At 41.1% G+C, this 18,914-nt stretch overlaps 2 protein-coding genes across 3 annotated transcripts; one reads left to right on the top strand and one right to left on the bottom strand.

Moving 5' to 3' along the window:
• Positions 1-4,577: 4,577 nt before the first annotated feature.
• LOC308074106 (NPC intracellular cholesterol transporter 2-like) lies at positions 4,578-5,089 on the bottom strand (the record flags this gene model as incomplete). The annotated part of the gene is made up of 1 exon (XM_080413439.1): positions 4,578-5,089. Exon 1 carries the CDS (start codon positions 4,920-4,922, stop codon positions 4,578-4,580), a length of 345 nt encoding a protein of 114 aa, XP_080269565.1. The 5' UTR covers positions 4,923-5,089.
• A 1,941-nt stretch (positions 5,090-7,030) lies between these two features.
• Positions 7,031-15,590, top strand: LOC308074592 (receptor expression-enhancing protein 6). Of its 2 annotated transcripts, none has more exons than XM_080414093.1 (6): positions 7,031-7,121; positions 7,231-7,379; positions 13,008-13,101; positions 14,143-14,281; positions 14,387-14,555; positions 14,725-15,590. In XM_080414093.1, the coding sequence occupies exons 2-6, from the start codon at positions 7,262-7,264 to the stop codon at positions 14,760-14,762; spliced, it is 558 nt and encodes a 185-aa protein (XP_080270219.1). In that variant the 5' UTR covers positions 7,031-7,121; positions 7,231-7,261; the 3' UTR covers positions 14,763-15,590. The 2 variants fall into 2 exon arrangements, with proteins under 2 accessions (XP_080270219.1, XP_080270220.1); XM_080414094.1 differs by having other exon boundaries at positions 7,074-7,121; positions 7,240-7,379.
• The last annotated feature ends 3,324 nt before the right edge of the window (positions 15,591-18,914 follow it).

The following is an 18,914-nucleotide window of genomic DNA, read 5'->3' as shown; positions in this document are numbered from 1 at the left end:
GTCCCACCGGACCCCCCCCCCCCCAGTGGTGGAAAGTACATGTACAGTACGGTACTCAAGTGTGTACAATTTTGACACACACACACACACACACACACACACACACACACACACACACACACGGAGTTACTAGTTAGTTACACAGTGACAAGATGTAACTAACAACCCAAACTTATACCAAAGTGTCCTTGTGCTATCTTGCTTTGTTGTCTTCTTTGAGTGGTGAAAATGAAACCGCACTGCCTAAACATTCTCACACTCACACTCACACACACACACACACACACACACACACACACACACACACACACGGAGTTACTAGTTAGTTACACAGTGACAAGATGTAACTAACAACCCAAACTTATACCAAAGTGTCCTTGTGCTATCTTGCTTTGTTGTCTTCTTTGAGTGGTGAAAATGAAACCGCACTGCCTAAACATTCAAACAGTATGTATTATGTGTATTCATATTCATTCATAGCATATGTTTAAAATGACTATCCCACGAAAGTTGAAGCTTTAACTGATTTTAATGCATCATCAAAAAGTGCCGCCATGGGGTTGTACTTTCCCTCCATGTCTCTGTCTACCTGAGTTTCCCTGGTAGGTCCAGGGTTTTTTTTTTTTTTTTTTTGGGATCAATTTACTAGTCAAAAATGTAAACAGCACAGAAGTACAGCAAAACACTTGTGCTAAAAGGATAACACAAACAAGTCCTGGGGACTTGTTTCCATTGTGGTCCTATGTATTCAATTCATCAACAGAGCATAACATATTAACACATTAATACATGCCATGTTACAGTTGTGCAGGGGTCTTCAACAGGGGCTCTGTGAGTGACCCCTAGGCTAGGGGTCCTCAGGGGTCTTACTACAGGGGAGCCGCCAAATCTTTGTGTGATAGGATTTTTTTTTTTACATTAACCACTTGAACCTATAGCATCCCTATTCTGACGAAATTAGCAGCTCACAATGCCTCGCACTGCGAGGCGTTGTGAGCTTGTAGCAAAGAGGTTTGGTGTAGACTAGAGGGGAGCAGACCAAGTACAGAGCCAACGGTCAAGTTTACTAAGTATTGAGGGTTTAAATGTCTGAAAATACACATCAACATGATACATGTATAACATATTAATAGAGAAGATTATGTGTAAACAAATAATACAAAAAACATTAATTTACTCATCACTGATGATAGTGCTGTAACACAATTTGATACAATATGTTCATCTCTCTCTCAGCTGAGGTGTCCTTGGCCTGAAAAACGTTGAAGACCCCTGCAGTAGTGGAAGGTGGAGTTGCAGCAGCTGTGAGGACACAGAGGCCTCCACTGTGGTTAAACCAGGGGGTATAGTAGTATCCAGCCAATCCCTGTAGTCATGCACCACAGCACTGCAACTGAGAATTAAGAGCACAAGCGAAATGCAATCAATATCCTCATAAAATAATATGCACATACACAGTGAACTCCTCAGAGAGTGTACAAATGTAACCAAATGGACCATTGCGCTTCCATTTGGTTACACTGACACACTCAAGAGTCACTGTGATACTGAGGACTTTACTGTGTACCGATAAAAATGTTCTCCTGGAAACTAAAGTAATGCAATTCTAGCCTTATGGGCCACTGTAGTTCCTCTCTTGTCAGTGACTTCCATTTAATACTGAACAAAAATACAGCAAGAGAAATTACATCTATCTCCATAACACAGTTGTCATGTTGGTTGACATTTCTGTGCTGGGTCCGGCAGTGTTTATTGGAGCAGTGATCCATGTCATGTTTGAGTCCCTCAAACCTCAGCACCTGCAGGCTGCACTTGATCAGTTTCACTGCAGTTAAACCGAAGGAGGTTTTTGTACGGCTGTAAATCACTGTGTGAACACACCGCCACCGTGGTAGCCCAGACAGTAGTATTCTCCAATATCTTCAGCCTGAACCCCACTGATGGTTAAAATATAGGCAGAGTCAGGTCTACTGCCCTTGAATCGAGATGGAGTTCCTGTCTGGAGTGTTTCTGTTTGATAAATTAGCAGTTTGGGAGCTTGTCCAGGTTTCTGTAGGTACCAGCTGAGATCAGAACCAATATCTGAACTCCCTGTTGCACTAATGGCCACACTGGCTCCAAGACTAACAGCCACGTATTTGTGAGGCTGAGTCAGATATTTGCTTGCAGATGACACTGGAAATAAAAAATGAAAATAGTCTTGAGGACAAATAAGGAACGTTCATGCTCTTCCAACTTAGCCTACAAAAATATACTAAATAAATAAATCACAACTAGTGTAATTATTAGTGACATTTTAAAATGGCAAAGTGTAAAATAGAAAATAATAATAATTAAAGAACACTAAAATGGCACCACATAAAAATAAACCAAAACACCAAACATGTGTGGCAAGATGTGTGGTCTAGTTATTTTAGATCAAGTTACCTTGTTAAAATAAAACTTTGTGTCATGTTATAAAATAAATCCATGTTCCTCAAGTATTTTGCTCATGTTATATCTATATATTGCGGTGATAAGATTATGAGGTGAACACTTAAAAAGGAAAACAAATGCCAGTAAAATCAAGGATACAAAAGAAAAAGAAAGAACTATATTCCTCACCCTCCACCACAGATCCTAGCATGGCAATAAGTGCTATGGCAAACATTGTCCTGATTATCCTCAATGTCCAGACTCAAGTGGGCCTAGGTAACTGACTCTCCAGACTTGCTCTGACAGCCACCCATCTTAACTCTCCAGTGCAGCGACGCATATATGGCAGTCATGCAAAACCCCCCATGTAGGCAAACCATAAGCAAACATACACCTGTTTTTTGCACATCCTTTTTTTTTAAACTCATGGGTAAAAAAATCTAAAAAAAACTCTTAAAACATTTGAGATAATAGGCTGACCTTTGAACAAGAAGACGTCGTCTTAGCAGCGATGTAACTACCCAAGAAACAATAGGAAATCTTTAGGCTATATTTCATTTTAAAATAACAACTCAATAATTGGTTCAGGGCGTCCCCTTGTGGCGGAATTAACACACAGTCTAAAACTAAAGTTTAGGCCTACTTGTTTTGATTTTTCCTCCCAAAAATAAAACTGATTTTTTGTAATAAATAACAAAACATAATAAAATAATAAGTAAACGTGTATTATATGGAACGACCCAATTAGACTTTCGTGGTAGCTCCTGTGGGCACATCCATATCAGATAGCCCAGACCCTCCGGACGGTCCAACTTATTGGTCTCGCTTTAATTGACTATTGATCACAGGTTATAGCAAATATGACAGAGTTATTATTATAGTTATTTTTGATTCAGGAAATTATATTGATGGGTATATTGATGGCAGTATTTGTGTGAAGCATAGAATAATTTATTCTGGTTTGGTTAACAATTATAATCTTAAATAGCTTGTCTGACACAGCACCCAGAAAGACCAAGGGGGGGAAAAGCCTACATTTTAAAATCTAATCTGATATGTTGACACAATGAGTTCCAATAGTTTTCACACTAAGACTGGTGTCTAATAATGGCTTTGCTTCCATGTGGATCTCGACCATCATATGATCAGTGATATGACCTTATGACGCATCGGTACTATGTCGTCAGTCATCTCCATATTCGGGCAAAGTTTCAGAACAATCCGCCCTCCACTGACATACAGTATCAAATTAAAGTTTTTAAAAAAAATTGCTTGGTCTATACTGGCAGCGTGCACAAAAAAATGTGCTGAAGCAGTCCAATGGGTTGTATGATTAGCCACAGACACACACAGTCCGAACCAATCACCAGAGGAAACGTTGGTACTGTCACTTTCTGAGGCTTTTAACATCAACGTTTCTCAACCCCAAAAAGGTCAAATCTTAGGTAGGCTACGTTGCATTTCAAAGTTTAGGTTTAGGGTTAGGTTTTTGTGAGGTTAGGGATAGGTGAGGTTTAGGCAGTTTTTTGCGAGGTTAACGTTAGGATTAGGGTTAGCCTACGTAAAATCGAGGATTGACTCAACACGGTCCGCATATAGCCCCGCTCACATGGGTTTGGGGATTAAAACGTCACTGTATGCTCTTGTGCAAAGTAGTGACAATGTTTTCTCAGAGGCCTCTTTTTTTCTTTACCCCTTTTTCTCCCCAATTTAGTCGTTATGTCAATTGATTACTCCCCACACACATTTCTGTGTGTTGTCACTGCTGTTGTATCATACTGGCCACCTACCAGTGAGGAGCCCCCTCCTCTTCAGCCTACTCCTCCCGCCCAACACTCCCTGCTGACAGGTGCCACCCCCAGCCCGTAGGAGCACGTGCAGTGACTAATATCACTCCCCCGCTCGGCTTCCCTCCCAATAATTGTGTTAATGTAGATGCTCGACAAAACCGGATGCACTGAGGTGGATTCGAATCCCCAGACTCCGCAGTGGGCAGGTATTTTACCACTGCGCCACCCGAGCGCCTAAACGGCTTGTCTCCTAGAAGCCAAGGCATACAAAACAATTTGGGGGAAAAGGAATATAGGCTATTACAGTGACTAGTATGTGACAGTACAAAATAGGCATAGCCTATGATGTGTTTTGTGAGTGTTCACTTCACCTCAGCTCACAATCTGAACTGGGAACTTGATGCAGAATAAATCGTTGTTGGTATCATCTCTCAGTTCCCATTCGACCACCAGCCGTTTTGAGGGGTACTCTGACTTCACGGGTAGCTCATTCACATAGTGATAGCTCTTATGCTTCTGAATGGGGCACTCAATTCCAGATTTGCAGCCATTTTCAATGGGGATTGCGAAGGGGATGGGGACTCCCGCAATTACTCCGTGGACGAGTGCTTTGCATGTTTTGCTGTCCACTGTACTGCTGAATGTCATATTGATACTGTACTTCTGCCCTTTGTGAAGTTGGCATGGTTGATGTGGACATGGGTTGATGTCAACCATGGACACTGTTCCAGCAGAGGATCCACAATTAATCTATTTGACTGGATCTGCACATGTAGATACTATCAGAGAGAAGAAAACAATCCAAGTTCTGAAATCCATGGTTCTCTTGTGGACCCAAATGATGGGAATGCTTTAGTAGTTTCAGAATTATACAAGTAGAGCCTGAAAAATCAGCCAAAATTGAGTGTGGACCACTCGTACACGCCACGTTGTATGCTTGTATCTACTACAGTATATCAAGTTCAACTTGTGATGATGTCTGTGAATCTGTCTGTGGCAGGCATAGATATGCCCATATATGGCCTGGAAATGCCTGACATCAGTGCATATAGCAAATACGGCCAAAATGCTCATATATATGGCAGGGGCGTAGCCAGAACGCTGGCAGCAGCTGGGCCTGGGCATTTGCGGGTGGGCACTCACGCCCGCGAGAAGCGCGCGCGCGATTTTTTTGGGCGGTTTTGGGAGTTTTTTTGATACTTTATTTCGGTTTTAGGGTATATTATAGGGTTTATAGGGTTTTAGGGTATGTAATATCGGTTTTAGGGAATATATATATTCTACCTATGCCCACCCGTGGCTACGCCCCTGATATATGGACTGGACATTCCTGTCATCAGCCAAATCAGTTAATAGGCAACACTCATGCCCATATGGAAATACCTGACATCACAGTATGCAAATCAACATTGATGTCGCGCAACTCTCTGTTGTTGAGAGGGAGAGGAAGAGAGGGAGAGAGGTCAGAGAGAGCCTATTTCACCCAATTGCTGGGCACATTCAAACATAAAATGAAATATTGGCTAGAAATACAGATTTGACTGATGTTGCATTTGTGCGTTTTTACTGACATGAATACTCATCATCAACACACTTACAATAGTAATTCCTACATTAGAAGGAAACTTGAAAATGGCTTGAAATGGGTATGACTTTCATTCTATTGCACTTTTGCATGTTTTCCTTCACTGGACCACTTTCCTTGCACCAGCCTTTGGAAGCAGAGGAAGATCATCTGGGCTTGGCAAACTGGTTGTATTGGTTGGGACTCTCAACCAATACAATGGGAGAGGAGCCACAGATCAGATGAAGAGGGCTGGGGGCTGGTGGTGGGAGAAGACGAGAAGAGGAGGACTGATTTGGATTTGTCAGTCTCCCTTTTGAAGTTCCTGACCATTCTGCCAGCAAAGAAGCAACAAACAAACAAAACATCACTATTACATAGCTAGTTGTGAATACAGTATGGGTGTGTGGATTAAAAATAACCCCCTAAAGATGCAAAAGAAAGGAAGGACAACTCACTTCTGAGGCAGAGAGGAAAATAAGAAACATAAACTAGCATCAGCTGTCTACTGCTAAGCCCACAATGAAAAAGAAGTGAATCATTGGCTCAAGCGTTAATTAGTTAAATTGAACTCAGTGTTGGCGATTTTTTTAAATGATTATTTTTTTACTGGCAGTCTTGACTTGCCAAGGTACAGAGAAATAAAGCGTTTATTTGTGAACTTTACGGACGGTTTGGACACTTTTTTGACACTACACTGACTAAAAAAGAAATGTAAACGCTTGTTTCAACCCGTCGGTAAAATGTTCTTAGCCGCTAAAATTTAAAACATCTGAGAGCAGGGGGGCTGACCTTAACTTTTTGGATACGATGTGAGGAAAAGGGTAACAATCATGCATAGTGGCCAATTTTCACCGGTGTCGTCACCTGCCAGCGGAGGGATGAGGGAGAGGTTCCGAATGGAGAGCATATCCCTAACCTACAGTGTAGCCTACTACAGTAGCCTACTGCAACACAACACTTATGAATATGAAACATTAACTGCAATGCGTTACTCTATCTTATCTTGGTGTATGGTATTCTACAACAAGATACGGTCGTTATCAACAAGATCAATTAGTACTAATAATAAAGTGGCGGGTATGAATGTATATCACAATTCATCAATTCTACATGTTCATCCCAAACTAGTGTAAATCATAGTAGGCCTAATAGCCAATCACGGCGCGACTGGCTGTCCCGACGAGCTATGGGAACCAGAGCCATTTGGCCCCGATGGAAACCCAGTGGATGGGAACCTGTAGCAAGCACGGCCCGCTGATTGGTCCTTTAAAGTATTTCCAACTCCTCCCCAACCAGAAGGCGACTCAGCGCCAGCGGCCAGCATCGCTCTCGGGCAACCAACTTTATTTGTAAGGTTTTGGAAATAATCTGTTTTATGCCAAGCTACATTGTTTCAGCATTAGCACACACATTGCCTGTTGTGGGACTTTTGTCTTCATAAAACTTGTGTTTGTTAAGGACACGCAGGTTCGACGATCGAGGCCCGAAGATGTTGAATCAAGTGAAAGACCGTTACGAAGCATTTCTGAATGAGAAAAACTTGGTGACAGATCTGTTGACAACGCTGGAAGAGAAAACTGGAGTTCAGAAACAATATATTGCAGCGGGTGAGTGAGTTCATTCTTCGGTTGAGCTGACAAAACGCGGGTACAATGTTTCATTTACTTTTACATTTAACTTTTTACTTGTCTGACATGAGTCGTCAAGTACATTAGGCCTACTCAAATACTGTACTTAAGTAAAATTGAGGTACTTTTACTTTACTGGAGTATTTCCAATGGTCAATACTTTTACTTCTACTCCACTAAATCTCAGAGGCAACTCTTTTTACTCCACTATTATTTGAATTAGTTACTTTGTAGATTTGAATTATTATTACAAAACGTATATTAACCTCTTCAGCCCTATTTAAACTTTGGCTATTTGAAAATAGCCGATCTACAAGCTCACAATGTGTTGCAACTGCTATTTTCAAAAACTTGTGAAATGGGACATTCAGCACAATGAGTACTTTTACTTTTGGTACTTTAAGTATATTTTTATGCCGATACTTTTGTACTTTCACTCAAGTACATTTTTTATTCTGGACTTTTACTTGTAATAGACTAGAGTATTACATTGCTACTACAATAGAGTAATAGTGTAATGGAGTACTATTGCAGTATTGATACTTTTGAGTACTTTTTCCACCACTCGTTGTCATAGGACTGTCTTGTATCAAGGCTAGAGTTGTCATAGTCGAGCCACGTTATATAATATTCTGGATAGCCAGTTCAGCACATTCTCCCCCCAAAGCTACTGTTGGTTATCTTGTTTACCACGCAACGCAAGTTAAAATGAGAAGTTGTTCTTGCACACTAAATGTGGCAAAAATAAGTATCGTTGCAACAGAAGTAGGCTACTTTAGCAGACACCCTTTCTCTGTTGGTTTTATGACATGCCTCTTTGCTGGCTCATTTTTATGACCCCTTTGCTACTTAAATGCCAAAGTTCATAAGGATAGGCCAGAAGACTGCAGTCACCTGCTATATACTTTGACTATGCACATCAGAATATTATGGATGATATAACTAGTTCGAGTTCCCTGTGCCAACAGCTGGTCTGTCTGCAGTGGGTATTTTTAACATGTCCTGAAATATATAGTGCAAAGCTCAGATGGAAGAAGATTCTAGGATGACTGGTGTGTCCCTTTCGGTGTAGTGCTTTTCGTTGCTCTGTTGTCCACACATGTGTATTACAGGCACAGGCAAGCTTCTTTTCTCAATGTCCACTCATGTTATTTTCCTCAAGACTTGCTGGACATGCCATTGCTATTTCAACAGGCATTGGTGGCCTTCAAAACAAAGCAAAAAAGGCCTTGTTCTGGGATAATAATAATGTACCCACACAGTTGCCCCTTCACATGTATGAGTTGCAATGTTTCCCACCAGCACTGATGTTCATGTTACCAATTGGTTTTCTTTTTCTTTGTTTTCTCTTTTTTTCAAACTTGTGTGGAAGTTAAACACCATCTGTGAAACTCAGTGATGTGTGTCAAGCTACATTGTATCAGAAGATAATGAAAAATAATGTTTAGTGTTCTAACTTATGTGATGCCATCTGGAACACTGCATCTGGAACATTTTTTAGTGTCACCTGTCATTTACAAGTATACTAAAATACTACTAATACTAATACTTGAGTGTCTTTCTAAACATTCTGTTGAATTTGATTTGTTGCTTTATTTGTCTTTGTACATGCTGGTATATACAGTACGGAACCATTTGGTTTGCTTTGATAGATTTAACAAGAATAAGATTGATATAATACAACGAAATAGACAAGTTAAGAACTCAGCCCAATGGCACAGTTAAGTGTCAGCAGTTTTGGTCTCTTAATGTGAGGAGAAAGGGAGGCACTTTTCCAAAGTCAGAGTCAATGGCTTGTTTGAAGAATGCAAGAAGGCGTCTATTTGATTGAACTACTACTGTACTACTTGAATAGAAACTGTATTGAGTTGACCACACATGGAAATGTGACTTTGCTTTCTCTGTGGTAGAACAACATAATTTAGGTTGGGCCTATGTACATTGCAGTTCATTTTAGATTTTTGTAAACAAATACAGAAAGCTGAGATAATAGGACATTGTGTTACAATGGTACACTGTAGGGTTAATGATTAATCGTTCATCATATCGGTGTCAGCTGATATCCTTCCTCTTTCCTATATTAAAATTGCTTTGTGGATGGGCGGTGGGCATAAAAAAAAACCATAACATGCTCACATATGGAGAGACTATTATATGAGACTGTTATATAAACCTTGCTGGTGTTACGGATGATGTCACACTCTGACATCGCTCTGTAATATCACATGCTTGCGGATTGACTTCAAAGTTGCCCGTTCGTATCGCAGATGACCCAAGGGAGTGCGGTGCCCGGTGTGAAGTTGGTAGGATTGGCGGTTGCCCAGAACCAACGATCCGACCGATATGCATTAGGATCTCCATTTACGGTGGACAGTGGGCATTACAAAACACAAACATAACATGCCATAGGTATATGGAGACTATTCTTGACACAGACAGTTATATAAACTGATTGCTGATATCACACTCTGACATCGCTCTGTGATATTGCAAGCTCACAGATTGACCTCAAACTTGGCATGCGTATCACAGAGGACCCGAGGGAGTACGGTGCCCGGTATGAAGTCGGTCAGATGGGTAGTTGTCAGAACCACTTATTCGACCGATATGCTCATAGGCATATCCGGTTTACCATAACCACTGGTCCGACTGATATGCTCATATGAGCATGCCATATATGGGCATCTACTGATGACGTCAAGGCTCGCCATATGCGGTGGACGGCGGGCATCACAAACCTAACGTATGGGGGTAAAGGTACAAGGACAGACAGATACAGAGATTTCCATACACGTATATCCTATATTAGAGTTGGCTACTAGGAGGCCTGGCCGGCGGACCACGGCCACAACACTCTGACTCAGACATAACATAAACAAACCTGATACGCCCATATATAGGCATGTCACTATGACTCAGACATAACAATAAACAAATCCGATATGCCCATATATAGGCATATAGAGATCCGGTTATCCAGAGCTACAGATCCGACCACTATGCCCATATGGTCATGTGCATATATGGGACTGACCGACTTCAAACTCGGCACGTGCATCGTTGTTCGATTTGTGTGGTTGTCCAGAACCGCAGATCCGACATATCCATTTATGGGCATATATGGATTACCAGTTGTCCAGAACCGCCGCTCCAACCCCATATATGGGGAACGTCAATATACAGGGTATTATACTAATAACCCATATATGGGCATAAAAGGGACACAGTTAGACAGACAGTGGGAATAAAGCCACAGACAGTAAAACATAAATATTACATCTTTACTACATTTGAGTTGTTAGAACTATTATGGCCTAATAGACAGTTTTTAGTCTGCATCTGCACCCAGAATCAACGTTACTGTATACAACGTGTAAGGTAAACAACAATGGAAACTTGTATTGTAATATTTCTATCGATTGATTTGACCATGCAATTAAATGGATATTGAATATTGGCCAACATGTCAATATTGTGCATCCCATTCCCTACTGTTGGAGTAGTGACCTGATTTTCAATGTAGATATATTGTTCTCATTTGGGCCTGCCTGTCACTGTTTCAAAAAGTGAATCTTTTATCAGTTTTCTCTTGAGTTGGGTTACTAACCCAACATAAACAAGTTTATGCTGACTCTTGTATCACAGTGTGATAGTGGTCATGGTGACTCACATTTTAAGAAGCTATGGCCTAAGTACCTAGGGTATACTTGAGTATCATCTGTTTTCTAGTTTCATGGTATAAGTATATAAGTACAATCTACTGCAACTGTACTCAAAGTAAGCCATGTGATAATTGCACTACTACCTTACTCAGGCTTATGTACTGGGAAGTGGGAACCCTTGTTTTGAAGAGGCTGCTGGTGCATGTGTTTTCATTTAGGCTGTCAAATCTAATTGTGTCATGGCTGGAGAAGGTTTGGGGAGGTTATAGCCAGACTGGCTTGTACATGTTGAGATGTGTGCTTTTCATGTGATAGGTTAAACAGGGTTGTACTTAGAAAGCCTCAGATGATGGTTTCCCTGTGCAAACAGTTGCCCTTCAGTGTCAGGTTCCGTCGACAGCTGTTTGTGTATACCCACATCCTGTCCTACCAGTTCCTCTGTCACCATTGGAGAAAGATTACACATGATAATTTGAATATGAAAGCAGATGAGACTAAAGGGCCATGTTGGATACTTGACACATGAGTGCTGCAGCTGTATGTGATTTTCTACCTCATTCCGTTTAGGGTAAGATTACACATGATAATTTGAATATGTATGCAGATGAGACTAAAAGGGCCATGTTAGATACTTGATACTTGATACACGAGTGCTGCAGCTGTATGTGACTTTCTACCTCATCCGTTAGAGTAATTTTTCTGCTCTTGTTGGAGTGTAAAATAGCTGGAAGACTTTAGTCATGCAGACTTATCTAATTTTTGCATATAACCATTGGTTTAATGTAACCCCCTCTCCGACCCTCACCTACATCTCCCGTTTGTAACAGAAGTGGATTTATAATGGATGAAATTAATAAGATGACATCTGGTTAGGCTGTTTTCAAGAAACTAAATATTGTTAGACTCTGTACTGTATAACTGTAGTTGTAGTTGTATTATCACTAAGGTTTGGAATGGATGGATCTGTAGCCGTAGTCATAGGTTGTGAGATCGTAACCATAGGTTCTGTGGCGGTAGCCATATGTTCTGTTGTAGTAGCCATAGGCTGAACCTTTACCCTCTTGCCTCCCTCCAGGTTTAGGCTGAATAGCCAATGTGTGGAATGTTTCACTTACTTGATGTCTATGCGTATGTCTATGCGTAATATTTCACATGAGCACACTATAGCTTTAGGAATTTCCATGCAGCGTACACAGGAAAATCCTCTTGAGGATTTTAACTATTTAAGTTAAATTAACACAATGCTATTAAATAAGGCTAATGGCTATCTCTGAAGATTTTATATTGCAGTTCATCACCTCCAGCTAATGAATTTGAATATCAGTGTATGAGTTTGTCTAGTAGTGCACCTCCTTATCCTGTTACTCTGTAACCTGACATCCTGTTCTCTGACACGCTCTAATGCAGTGGATCTCAACTGATTGATTGCTTCTAATTCTTTATTGACAATATAAAATTATATTACATACATATAAATATGTACATGTGCAGCCTCACCAGGATGCCTGTGCATTATGTGTGGTTGGGGGTGGTAGTAGCTGGAGAAGGCAGAAGTACAATACAACTGTTGTTGCTCAAGATCAATCAGGCTTACAAATACCACACATTCTCCTAACTAGCAAGGTTAGCCAAGCTATTAATTAACAGCTAAAGCAAACAAGATGGGTGTTTTAGAGCTGCTGTGTCAGGTAGTACTGTTGTTTTTATTATAACTATGTAGTCAGAGACTACACCTGGGAAACCAGGTGGAATAGTGTTAACTGCCAAGTAGCCTAGAACGCTAATAGCAGTCTGCAGGGTCCCCAGGACTAGAGTTAGGAAGCACTGTTGGCAGGGGATGGTTATATGTCCCCTTGACACAAACTACTGGAAAATCACTGCCATTGTTCCTCCCTCTCTTTTAACATGGTTCCTCTTTTTGCCTTTTCCTTCTTTCTGTTTCTAGCTATTGTGACTCTCATTGGGCTGTATCTTCTGTTTGGGTATGGAGCGTCACTCCTCTGCAACCTAATTGGCTTCGTCTATCCAGCCTATTACTCGTATGTATGAATTTCAATTGTTTTTATATTTGGGTTGACAAATGGTTATTTTCTTTTGCTGTTTTGCTTAAGCAGAAACGTTTTTATTTGCTAGGTCAAAAAAAGTAAGTTGCAAAGAAGACAAATTAAACAGATTGTGGACTGTTTGAACACAACCAGTGATAGGGCTACACAGCTGTGGCTAAAATAATGGTTATTTTGATCCTTTTTTCGTATCCCAATTTCAGTTTTTCAGGGGGGTTACACCATATGTTGATTATTTTCATTTCAACATTTAGTGCTACTATTTAAAAAAAAAAGCTGTATAGTTTTTACCTGTTGCTTAGTCTCTCGAGACGAACTGTTGACTCACACCATCCACTGTCTTACACCTTCCGTCTTTGCAGTCATGTAAATAATTCCTACTGTACCGGTAAATTAAATTGGTTAACGCATAAATCTTACTGCCAAGCAGAAATTTGAATTCAAAATTTTAAAGATATTTTAAAACATATTTTGGGGGATAGAAATGACAAACGATGACAGCTTCCTTTTGTACCGCTTTCAGGGGGTGTAATTTCAGACACCCACTCTATATATAGCATTAGAAGATTGGAATAGTTGTCTGGCTTGAGAGACCTGTTGCTAGTCTCTGCTGCTGTAGCACTGCTACAAAACTAGATGGCAGTGTTGTGCATTTATTTCTAGAAGACCCTGAAGTGAACGTGTTTATACTCTCTCACATTCACTTTGTGGTACAGAGAAGTAACAATGATGACTAAGTGAAGGTTTACATGGAAAATTGCTTTGCTAGATGAAGAGCTAAACAAGCTATTAACAACTGCCACCGAAAACACAAAGGAGGAAATATGAAGTGATCCTAGTAGAAGAATCACAATTATTCTGTCTGCGTAGCCTGCAAAGCCACTACATGTACAGTAGTTACATTTTTGAAGAGTCACACAATCTTCTGCGTACCTATACGGTGACCTATAGCGTTGCTACGCCGACAGCTTGACATACTGTAGAAGTATAATTGAGGCTGTTCTCTTGTACACTCAGCATCAAGGCCATTGAGAGCAGCAAGAAGGAGGACGACACACAGTGGTTGACCTACTGGGTGGTGTATGGCGTCTTCAGCATCGTGGAACACTTCTCTGACATCTTCCTCTCCTGGTGCCCCTTCTACTATGCTGGCAAGGTACAGTACACAGAGGCACACCTGGTTAGAGAAGAACCAGGTTTGTTGTTGTTCAGTTCCTTTTCCAACTTCATTCAATTGTTTTCTTTTCTCATGTCTTCTCAGTGTATGTTCCTGCTGTGGTGCATGGCTCCAGTGTCATGGAATGGCTCAGCCATTATATACGCGCGTGTGGTGCGACCTTTCTTCCTGAAGCACCAGGCAACCATGGATAGCGTGGTGCATGACCTGGCTGGGAAGGCCAAGGGCATCGCAGAGAATGTCACCGAAAAGGGTGAGACCCCCCCCCCCCCCCCCCACACACACACACATACACACACAACGGCGAAACCAAACATCTTTACAGTATATACCATATATACAGCTCTTTTACCCCATCCTATTTGTATTATGACCTTCATTCCGATAATAACAGTCTTCCGTCTTTTTTGTTCCCTGTCAAGCTACCCATCTGGCTTTCAACCACGACAAGAACCAGTGATGGAGATGGAGGTTATGTGTGAGTGTTTGTCACCTGTGTGTCTGATATGTGTGTGTTGCATACTGTTGTATGTATGAGTGTTTACGTAGTGTTTGTGTGTTGCATATGTATGTGTATGTGTGTGTGTGTGTGTGTGTGTGTGTTCACAAGGTGAAGGATGATCAGCCCTGTCATGTAATTAAACTAACTAAACATGATAAATAAACGCTGTTTGTATCTCTACGTCACACCACTGGCACGGTAACTGTCAACACAATCACTGCAACAGTGTTCTGTGTAATACAATCTCATCTCCTTGAATGTGTTCACTTTAAACTGAGCCATGTTGTCGGTCATCTGAACCCCCCCAATTCTCTGTATTCTCATCATCATTTGCACTAACTGACAAAAACAGCTTAAAAGCATGTTGGGAGAAACGCTGAGTGTGCACCTTTATTTAAAATGTTCAGTAAGACTGGGGATATAGTGGAATGGAGTGGTCAGGCAAGCATTCAATATTAACAAAGTGCATTTCTGAACCATTTAACCAGTTCTAGTGTAACTGTGTTGAATTGATAGAATAAGTAAATTAAGTACAGGTTGTCTTAACACTCAAACCCAAGTGTCTTTCTAATATGATGTCAACCAAAATGAGTGTTAACAATGCCTTATATTTTTTTGTTTAGTGGGTGAGCTCATGTGCCACACATTTCAGTTGTGAACAAGTTTCTTTGACCCACTGTGCTCTTACACAGATTTCAGGTTTTTGTTTTTGTGTCTTTACATCTCATAATTATGAAGTAATAAAACTGGAACCTGGATGAATAAAAGGACTGATGCATTTTTTTTGTTTTAGACCTAGATGTTGCCTTATGTCTTAGCTTCCTACAGTAAACCGTAAAATCCTCATTGTTCATTTAACTATTGAGTGTATAAATGGAACTGAATGGACCTATAATGTATGTAATGGTCCATATGGTTAAATGAACACTCAGGATTTTATGGTGCAGCACTGTCACAAGTGTCAATCTTTACAAAGTGGGAAATGGGATTTTTTTTATTGGGTCTAACTTGTACTGTATATATGTACCGGTGGTTCCCTGAATAATTTCATAGCTGAGGAAGGGACATGATTAATGCCTTGGACAAGCCCAGGGTTGTCACAAGGCCTCATTAACTGTTGACCACATGTTTGTATTTTGCAATATTAAAGTAAATCAAATCACCATAGTAAAATTATCACTTCCCCATACAGGAGTTGCACATGCAATCATTAAGAACATTGCTTCACATAGCCTACCATTATTTGTTTTATCTATTTTTTTTAAAGAAATGTCACTTTTTTCATAGGGTGGATATAGCTCATACAGGAATTAAACATGTCATTTTCTTATCACAAAAAACAATCGGCAGCTGTGCATCACAAATTCTAAATTAATGTCGTCCACCTCGACTTCCGCTCTTGTGTTCTCTTAACCACTTAAACCACAGCATCCCTATTGTGGGGAAAGCTTTCGCTGAAAATAGCAGATCGACAAGCTCACAATGCCATGAGCTTGTCAATCGGCTGTTATAAGCTAAAGCTTTCCCCACAATAACAGAAAAGACACACCAGTATTGAGCCCTGAGGTACTCCGGTTAGGTTACCCATATGGGGTTTAAGTGGTTAAGTAGCCTAACGTTGACTGGTATTCAGAGAGCTTAACCACCCATGCTAGTACCAGCGTTTAGCTCTGCGTTCACGCTTCAGGGGGCTCTCAACTGGAGCCCTTTTGTATCCGTGCACCGGATAATGCACGAGAAAATGGAGTATGAAGACAGACAGGCGACGGTCACATATACCGCCACGAGGGGAGGTATAGGCACTCACCCATCTGGAAATGGTTGCTCTGAGATGATCTGTCTGTTGAGCGTTTGTTTTGTCCCCTTCAGCTGCGGATGGAAGTCGAGGATTATTGATTCAACAGAAATGGGCCAGAAAAAACAATTATTGCTTTTTGTGTGCGTGTGCTCGTGCATTATGCCAAGGCCTTATAAGCAGTTGTTCTCAAACAGTGGTCCGGGGACCACCAGTGGCCCTTGAGGGGGTTCCAGGTGGTCCCCAGCAGCTAAATGATGGAGAGTTGGTTACCAAATGGACCCTTATAGATCTTTAACTCTTTCAAGCGTAAACGGGTCAAGAGTTAAATTATTGTTCTGTATTACTTAATTAAAGAATTGCTATTTTTTTTATCAACGTTTGCCTGTCGTCTCTCCTATACCAACATCAATACAGCATGGAATTGTGCACAAAATCGTAGGTCTTGGGTCTGAGAGTCTAAATCTCATCAAATGGTGGCCCGTGGCTCAAATGCCCAATAACTAATGGACCTTGATATGAAAAAGGTTGAAAACCACCGCCTTATGGATACAGTCTGAAATGGCTGCAGACGGCAAGGTAACAAACAGCTGGAGAGCGTGGCCCGCCTAGAGGAACACCGAGGAGCAATGCAGAATTAAGACACAACACTGGGTTATAGGCGATAGACTATATCCTCCCCAGCCTCCTGCAGTTGCACCACACAAAACGATAAATATGCACATCGCATGCACAGCAGGCTTACCCCATATCAGGGACGCACCTCCTGCCTGATTTTATTGGCGTAATTGCAAGATTGCAAATTCTCTGGATCAATAGCCTTAACTCGGGTTCATCATGAACTCCGGACGTAATGGTGACCTTTAATCATGGTCAATATTTTGTCCACATTTCCAGACTGCGACCTAATTATGATTTTAGCCTACAATATGTAGGCGTATATTTTCTGCAAACCCAAAGAGCATTATTCAGTGTCAATGATCCCGATTTCTTATTTCCACTAGATAGGAGAGGGGGTGGGGGGATCGATACTACTTCTAATCATGCTGTCAGGTTGCCTAACCATCAGCACTTGTTTGCAATTCTGCAGTTCTCCAGCTCACAGACAGGGGAAGGCAAACGCCAACTAGGATGGCTGGTGAGTCATACCATGAGTCCGTCATGTACAAACAAATAGGCTAAGCATAAATTACAGGCTACGCCATCGCACGACGCCGTCCCTTGCCGAAAATAACAGATTTTCAAGCTTGAAAACTGTGTGTGTGCGTGAGGCGTGTGCGGGGGGCTTTGTTAACACAAGCACACATGGGCTCAGTGTGGACAGCGCCGACAGCTTTGAGAATGTGAAATCAAAGAAGTCATAGTTTGTTATTATTATTATTTTAGAGTAGAGTCTGTTCATTGTCTCTTCTGTCCCTTCAAATTATTGATTTTCCTCTCTCGCTGTTTCTCACTGAATTGTAGATTCATTGATTTGACCCTCGAATGCTGTAGCCCAGTGGTTCTCAATTAGTGGTCCAGGGACCACCAGTGGTCCTTGAGGGGGTTCCAGGTGGTCCCCAGCTATATGAAGGAGAGTTGGTAACCAAATGGACCCTTATTGGGTAGATATTTAACTCTTGAGAGCGTCATTTTACGCTCTCAAGAGTTAAATTATTGTCAAACATCTGCATTAGGCTACTTAATTAAAGAATTGTTATTTTGATCAATGTTTGCCTGTTATCTCTTCTATGGTAGCCGGGTAGCTCAATCAATCAATGCCTTCTATTATATGGCCTCCGACCATGCCTCCCAGGGCGTTTGATTAGGCGCTATCCGTGGTGCTGAATGTTAGCCCTGAAACAAAACTCCACCGCTGTCCGTGGTTCTGATTTGGAGACGCAAAGGTTTTGGGTCAAAAAACACTAAAAACAATGGGCGCAAGTGATTATTTGTGAGACCTGTTGTTATTAAACAAATAATTTCTATAGTCTTTAGTATTTTTACATTTTAGTGTATAGGCTAAATGTTGCCCTTCCTTGACGTGTTTGACAGACCAACGTATAAAGGCGACATTATCCCTAATTCCCCAATCCCCAGGCAAGGTTGTGGTTGAAAGATCGACGAAATCCAGTGGAAATGAAAAGTGCTCTTAGGTTACATTTTGATTTCATTTGACCAGCCTGTGTGTGTTTCTTCCTGAGATAATCAATATTTGCTTCCACTGTCCTTCCATATCATATACGACGACGCCTCAGATCCTATATCTGTTCGAGGCCTAAAGTAGGCTAGCTGTGATGTGACGCCATAGGCCTATGATAACATTATTATATTGT

Source organism: Gymnoscopelus braueri (genome assembly GCF_963280865.1).
Source record: "Gymnoscopelus braueri genome assembly, chromosome: 19".
NCBI lineage: Eukaryota > Metazoa > Chordata > Actinopteri > Myctophiformes > Myctophidae > Gymnoscopelus > Gymnoscopelus braueri.
This window is presented reverse-complemented; position numbering and strand designations above follow the sequence as displayed.

What these genes read in the sequence shown, in the direction of transcription:
- LOC308074592 (XM_080414093.1), top strand. Translation starts at nt 7,262, where the DNA reads ATGTTGAATCAAGTGAAAGACCGTTACGAAGCATTTCTGAATGAGAAA. An exon ending in CCTTCTACTATGCTGGCAAG is followed by an intron (nt 14,282 to 14,386) that starts GTACAGTACACA and finishes ATGTCTTCTCAG; the next exon opens with TGTATGTTCCTGCTGTGGTG. An exon ending in AGAGAATGTCACCGAAAAGG is followed by an intron (nt 14,556 to 14,724) that starts GTGAGACCCCCC and finishes TTCCCTGTCAAG; the next exon opens with CTACCCATCTGGCTTTCAAC.